This window comes from Girardinichthys multiradiatus, chromosome 6 (assembly GCF_021462225.1).
Source record: "Girardinichthys multiradiatus isolate DD_20200921_A chromosome 6, DD_fGirMul_XY1, whole genome shotgun sequence".
Classification (NCBI taxonomy): Eukaryota; Metazoa; Chordata; class Actinopteri; order Cyprinodontiformes; family Goodeidae; genus Girardinichthys; species Girardinichthys multiradiatus.
In genome coordinates this window covers 42,219,583-42,227,100 of record NC_061799.1, presented here as the reverse complement: position 1 = coordinate 42,227,100, position 7,518 = coordinate 42,219,583, and the positions used below count along the sequence as shown (strand labels likewise).

General features: G+C 42.6%; 1 protein-coding gene across 1 annotated transcript; it reads right to left on the bottom strand.

Annotated features, from left to right (window-relative positions):
* Window positions 1–4,914: 4,914 nt before the first annotated feature.
* LOC124869573 (tripartite motif-containing protein 16-like) lies at window positions 4,915–7,047 on the bottom strand. Its single transcript, XM_047367508.1, has one exon. It carries the CDS (start codon window positions 7,045–7,047, stop codon window positions 5,380–5,382), a length of 1,668 nt encoding a protein of 555 aa, XP_047223464.1. The 3' UTR covers window positions 4,915–5,379.
* Between the last annotated feature and the right edge of the window lie 471 nt (window positions 7,048–7,518).

The following is a 7,518-nucleotide window of genomic DNA, read 5'->3' as shown; positions in this document are numbered from 1 at the left end:
TTATTTGTCAATTTGAGTGTTTTTGTCCATTCACTATATTTTCCAAAGTATTCAATCACCCATTGAGATAATTGAATTCAGTATCAGAATAAACTTTATTGGCCAACCTTACACACATATACAAGAAATTTGACTTCAGTTCCTTATTGCTCTCTGAATGTGTTCATCATAGAGACATGCAGGGAGAAGAAACTGTCAATGTAGCGGGTGTTGAAGTGTTGAAGGCCGAGCCGAACAGGATCTTGGCATACGTCCCTGGAGACTCCACATGGTGCAAGATGTAGCATAGTCCAAAACTGACTGCATCATCCGCCTACCTGTGCCTAGGGGGGCAAGGGGTCCTGCAGGGGCCCTATGATGTCCTTCAGATGGTTCAGCACCAGGTTAAAACACCAGCAACCATTCACGTATTTTAACCTCAGTTGGTATGCAGATTGTTTCTATGAACATTTGTGAAAGAATGGGTTACTCTCATGAATTGGGAACCACAGCAAATCAGCCATGACGTGTAGGCTATGTCAGATCATGCTCCTTGAAATCAGCCAGTTTTAATCCTATCAGGATTCATTCTGCTCTGTTGCTAGGCAGATATAGGACCGTGTCAGCTTGGTTTGCCATGAATGGTATGCCATCTAGAACTTTAAAGCAAGCTTTGCAATACTAAATCTATGAGGACATTTGTCATGAATGACAGTAAAACCAACAGAACTTATAATGTATCCAAGTGGCTGGGCCTTGTGATCATAGTTTATTACAAGTTTCGCCACTGTAGGGCCCACCAATCAGAGACATCTAATCTGAGGTTGTTTATTACCACTGCCAAGGAGGTTATGTTTTTGTCAGCCTCTGTCAGTCTGCCTGTCTGTAAAGAATGAGCAGACAACCACGCAAACTTTTGCAGTCAACTGTATCCAACTTCAAAGTACAGAAAAAACGTCTAAATACAATGAAATATGATTTTATTCAGTTTTTCTTTAACTCAAGGAGCATAGAACGTTGGTTACATATTGTAACCCCAGATTCTACCCTTTAGGGTTTAAAGCGAAGCAGGATGTTGTCTATGCCTTATTTGGTCTGTCTGTCAGGATTAGTGCAACGGAAGACCCCGGAATGCAGACAAGCAGGCAGCATGACGGTAGGTGAAGAGATTTAATCGTGTAAAAATACAAACTCCCTCGTAAGAGGAGGCAGAAACAAAACAGTAACACGCAGGCAGGACAAGCATGGCATAATCCAAAAATGTTTCCGCGAGGAGTAACAGAACTGGTGTGTATTTATGGGGCGTGAACCAGGTCAACCGAATAAAGTTAATTGTCAGACAGGAGAGAACAAATCGTGGCTGGAGCAAAACAGAAATCCAAACTACAAACTAATAGAAATGTAACTAGAAAAACAAGAAACTAAAGCATGACCAGATCCAAAAGCCTAACTTGACAAAACCTGAACTTAGAAGACAAAAATTAAAGCATGACCAGGAAAATAAAAAACAGAAGCATGATTCAAAATCTATCAAGAATAATACTAATACTACTACTAATAATAATAATAATAAGAAGAAACCAAAAACACCCACAAATCATGACACCGTCCAAATCTGTGACAGCTTAATAAAAAGCAGAGCAGGTCAACACCGCCTCGGGTGCAGGATGAAACCAAGCAGCTGCTGAATCATGCATGATGGCACAACGCAACAACCCCTGCGTGCCATGAGCACGACAGCAGAAGGAATAATTTCTGATCACAGGGAGGCTTGATGGAATTCAGCCATAGTGACAACGAAACCAGAGGTCACAATCTGGGGCTGGGAAATCATTATGACCTTGTGTCTGCAGGCGAAAGAGTTTACGCAGTGAACTAATAATCATTCTGTCAGAACTTTGAGAAACGAATGAGACATGGAGTGGAAACGTCCTGCAAGTAAAGCCTAATAAATGAGCATGGAGATGATCAGGAAGCTGCTGTGCAGATGTCCTCTACTGTCATTCCTCAATGCAGAGCTGTGGAGACCCCCGGGTGGAATGATCTCTGAGCTTCAGTGTTAAGGCCAGACCCCAGTGATCGAGTTCGAAGCAGCCCTTTCAGGTGGCCTGTCATAACCAATGATGTAGCTGATTTGACATGCCGTGCAAAGCTGCCATTCTTCTTGCTCTTAAAGATTTTTAGGAATCAGTGCTCATAGCTAAACAAAATTGGGAGCTGATTACAAGATCTGAGCGGAATATATACAGACCAGGGTGAGACCCACTCAGCAGGTCGGCATGGACTAATGTTTTAGGTGCTCGAACATCTTTTACAGTGAAACTCAGCTGTTGTTAATTTCTCCAGTTCTTCTGAGTACAGTTCAGCTGCAGCAGTTTTATTAGTCTTCACAACTGGCTTTATTTTGTAATTTGTCTCTGAAAGTAGGCAGACAGGAGAAAAGGGGTGAAAAGAGGGGGAAGACGTGCAGCACAGGTCACAGTGGCCAGGACTCAAACCAGGGGACACCCGCGTCAACGGCCAAAGCCTCTTCATACTTGGACTGCGCACTTCTTCTAGTTTTTATTTTGATATACAGGTCCTTCTCAAAATATTAGCATATTGTGATAAAGTTCATTATTTTCCATAATGTCATGATGAAAATTTAACATTCATATATTTTAGATTCATTGCACACTAACTGAAATATTTCAGGTCTTTTATTGTCTTAATACGGATGATTTTGGCATACAGCTCAAGAAAACCTAAAATTCCTGTCTCACAAAATTAGCATATTTCATCCGACCAATAAAAGAAAAGTGTTTTTAATACAAATAACGTCAACCTTCAAATAATCATGTACAGTTATACACTCAATACTTGGTTGGGAATCCTTTTGCAGAAATGACTGCTTCAATGCGGCGTGGCATGGAGGCAATCAGCCTGTGGCACTGCTGAGGTCTTATGGAGGCCCAGGATGCTTCGATAGCGGCCTTTAGCTCATCAAGAGTGTTGGGTCTTGAGTCTCTCAACGTTCTCTTCACAATATCCCACAGATTCTCTATGGGGTTCAGGTCAGGAGAGTTGGCAGGCCAATTGAGCACAGTGATACCATGGTCAGTAAACCATTTACCAGTGGTTTTGGCACTGTGAGCAGGTGCCAGGTCGTGCTGAAAAATGAAATCTTCATCTCCATAAAGCTTTTCAGCAGATGGAAGCATGAAGTGGTCCAAAATCTCCTGATAGCTAGCTGCATTGACCCTGCCCTTGATAAAACACAGTGGACCAACACCAGCAGCTGACACGGCACCCCAGACCATCACTGACTGTGGGTACTTGACACTGGACTTCTGGCATTTTGGCATTTCCTTCTCCCCAGTCTTCCTCCAGACTCTGGCACCTTGATTTCCGAATGACATGCAGAATTTGCTTTCATCTGAAAAAAGTACTTTGGACCACTGAGCAACAGTCCAGTGCTGCTTCTCTGTAGCCCAGGTCTGGGGAATGTGGCACCTGTAGCCCATTTCCTGCACACGCCTGTGCACGGTGGCTCTGGATGTTTCTACTCCAGACTCAGTCCACTGCTTCCGCAGGTCCCCCAAGGTCTGGAATCGGCCCTTCTCCACAATCTTCCTCAAGGTCCGGTCACCTCTTCTCGTTGTGCAGCGTTTTCTGCCACACTTTTTCCTTCCCACAGACTTCCCACTGAGGTGCCTTGATACAGCACTCTGGGAACAGCCTATTCGTTCAGAAATTTCTTTCTGTGTCTTACCCTCTTGCTTGAGGGTGTCAATAGTGGCCTTCTGGACAGCAGTCAGGTCGGCAGTCTTGCCCATGATTGGGGTTTTGAGTGATGAACCAGGCTGGGAGTTTTAAAGGCCTCAGGAATCTTTTGCAGGTGTTTAGAGTTAACTCGTTGATTCAGATGATTAGGTTCATAGCTCGTTTAGAGACCCTTTTAATGATATGCTAATTTTATGAGATAGGGATTTTGGGTTTTCATGACCTGTATGCCAAAATCATCCGTATTAAGACAATAAAAGACCTGAAATATTTCAGTTAGTGTGCAATGAATCTAAAATATATAAATGTTAAATTTTCATCATGACATTATGGAAAATAATGAACTTTATCACAATATGCTAATATTTTGAGAAGGACCTGTAAATGCATCTCATTGCTTCATGACTGCTTAAAAGAAGAGTAAGGAAAATAAAAAGCCATCTGTGTGTGTGGGAATGTTGGAGCTTTCCTGGAACGTTTTCCTCCTTACAGACACTTTCAGCAGGTTTCACTGCACTCCACTGCATGTTCTACCAACACTGAGCCTCTTTCTTCCATCTTCATGATTCAGATGTTTGAACTGAATGTTGGGCCACGCCTTTCACACCATCAGTCTCTCTCACTGAGCATCGGCCGTCTGGGACCTTGAAGCCTTGAGAAACTGAGGCTGCTTGGTGTTAACAGTGTTCTGTGTGCTCCATGTAGAACAACAAACACAACAGCTCAGACCTAAAACAATGAGCCCAGATTAGTGGATTATAGCTGGTTAACGAGGCACAAGCATCTGCTGCTGGAATAAAAATAAACCATCTGTGTTATTTCTTTCTGACTTGTTGCTTTTTGATTGGTTTTCCTCCCAGAACAGCTGTGGACTAGTTGGATTTGTAGAAATGGAAACAGTTCAGGCTGGAACATGAGGAGTTGAACAGATATATGAAGTGTGAGGAGCTCCTGGAGGTCTGGATCCACAAACTGAAGCTTTTAGATTTACAGGACACGAAACACACAAACACAAAAATAATCAAACAAGACTTTTATTTACAGTGATTAAAAACACAGATTTATTCTATATAACTAATAATTATGAAGCAATAATAAACACTTCCTGGACTCCATGTCATGTAACAACACAACCTTCCTGTAGGGGGCAGTATGCCATCACCAACAGAGTTAAACAGTGAAGAAACATGACAGCTTTATTGTGAAGTTTCTCCTCCTAAAAATCAACAAGACATGAAATCAGCTCAAGTCCACAATGAGACAATATCTGTTGTCTCCTGTGAGTCAGGACTCAACAAAATGTGTTCAAACAAGAAGGTGATCAAAGAACTGGTTTCACTTCTTCAACCTGGGAATCATTTGTCATTTTATTACTGAGTTTACAGTCTTTGCTGCTAAAAGCAACAAGGAGGGAAAAACAGCAAATATTCTGGTTCTGATCAGCTGTTTTAGAGAACAATGTTGAGAAATGAACAAATTCAACAGAACCAGAACATCAAATCTGAAGAAAAACCATTGCTGACAATCTCTGACTATTGATTTCTGTGAAGTTTAGACATAAAACAACAACGATCAAGAAAAAAATCTGTTGGAGAATTAAATCAGAATCAAACTCACTGAACCTTCAGTGGATTCTGTCTAATTGGGTTTACAGAACTCTGCAGAATTTGGATAACCAACCCAAACTCCAGCATATAGCGGCTGAGTGAATGTGGTCTGGACTCTGTGGAGGAGAGTCATGGTTTCAGAGACGCTGTAGAAGGACAGAAGACCTGCTCTGTGATCCAGGTACACTCCTACTCTGGAGGAACCAGGACCTGAGATGGAGGTCCAGATGTTGTGACCAAATTTATAACCTTCTTGGTAACAATATAATGCCCAGGATTTTTCATTATATCCAAATCTACATTCATTCCCTCTTCCTGTTCTGCTGATGTTCTTGTATGCGACTGCTACATAAACTAATGACCCTCTCCACTCCACCTCCCAGTAACAACGTCCAGTCAGACTCTCTCTACTCAGAACCTGAGGACAATCAGTGAATCTGTCTGGATGACTAGAATAAGACTGATGTTGATCCATCAGTGTCACCTTCCTGTTCTCCTCTGATAGTAACAGTCGTCTGTTTGCTGTGTTTGGATCCAGTGTGATTTCACATGAATATTTTAAGAATCCAGCTCTGCTCTTTGGTTCTGGTTCTGACAGTAAAACCTCCACCTCAGTGAGGGTCAGTGAGATGTTTGTCCATGTGTCTCTCAGGATGTCCTGTAGTTTATCTCTGAGCTCTGACACAGCTGCTGTCACATCCTCAAAGTATCTCAGAGGACGGATATTGATGCTGGATGAGTGTGTAGACTCACTGAGTGCTGACAGTGAGGGGTAGTTGTGGAGAAACTGGTTGTGATCTTCTGTGTTTGAGAGCTGCTTCAGCTCAGCGTCTTTCCTCTTCAGCTCAGTGATCTCCTGCTCCAGCTTCTCCTGAAGCTCTTTGACTCGACTCACTTCAGTTTCCTGCTGGGATCTGATCTGCTGCTTCACATCAGAGCTTCTTTTCTGGATGAGACGGATCAGCTCAGTGAAGATCTTCTCACTGTCCTCCACTGTTTTATCAGCAGAGTGATTGATGGCCTCCACCTCCTGTTGAAGCAGCTTCACATCTTTCTCTCTGTCCTGGATTCTCTGCTGGATTTCTTCTCGTCTCACCTCCAGCTCTCTCTGCCTCTCAGTCCTTTCTGCTGCAGCTGAGACTGTGTCGTGACCTTTATGTTCATCCACAGAGCAGAGATAACAGATACACTTCTGATCAGTACGACAGAACATCTTCATCACCTCATCATGACGAGAGCAGATGTTCTCCTGGAGGTTCTTGGAGGGCTCCACCAGCTTGTGTTTCTTAAATGGAGCTGAATCATAATGAGGCTGAAGGTGTTTCTCACAGTAAGAGGCCAGACAGAATAAACAGGACTTGATGGCTTTCAGTTTTCTTCCAGTGCAGAAATCACAGGCCACATCTTCAGGTCCAGCATAGCAGTGATCAGCAGGAGCAGCTTGGAGTCCAGTCTTCTTCAGCTCTTCTAACAAATCAGCTAACATGGTGCTTTTCTGCAGGACAGGTCTCAGTATGAAAGTGTTCCTACACTGAGGGCAGCTGTGGATTCCTTTCTGATCCTCTTGATTCCAGTGTGTTTTAATACAGTTCATACAGTAGCTGTGTCCACAGGGAATAGTCACTGGATCCTTCAGTAGATCCAGACAGATCGAACAGGAGAATGTTTCTTGGTCAAGCTGATTTTCTCTCTGCGCCATCATTCTCTTCACAGCAGCTCTCAAACAGTGTCAGCTTCTCTGAAACAGGAACCAACTGTGTGCCGAAGAACAACAGATCTGTGCTGTTTTATCAATGAAGAAATAAAGTGAATAAGCCTGTATAACTGCCTATTACAGCATGTTGTTCATACCCATCATCGTGTCTAAAGAAGCGGCAAGAAGGAGATATGGAGGAGTGACTGACATTTTCTGGAATTACTGGCAGGGTGTGTCGGGTGTAACTAAGAACAGAGGAGCAAGAAAGAAAGATTGGAGATGACAAGAGATTTTTGTCCTGGTTTATGGTCTGAAGACTCTCCACAGAGAGAACACTTGTTCTTTGGTCTCTGCAGAGGAATAATTTATGCTTAAGTTAAAAATTAGAAGTATATTTAAATTCTAATCTGCAAATAATGGAAACTTGTATCATTTATAGTGAATAAAATTGTAAAGGGATTTGGGGAATTTGTG

Excerpts from the sequence above, each read along its gene's own strand:
- LOC124869573 (XM_047367508.1), bottom strand. The coding sequence starts at position 7,047 with ATGGCGCAGAGAGAAAATCAGCTTGACCAAGAAACATTCTCCTGTTCG.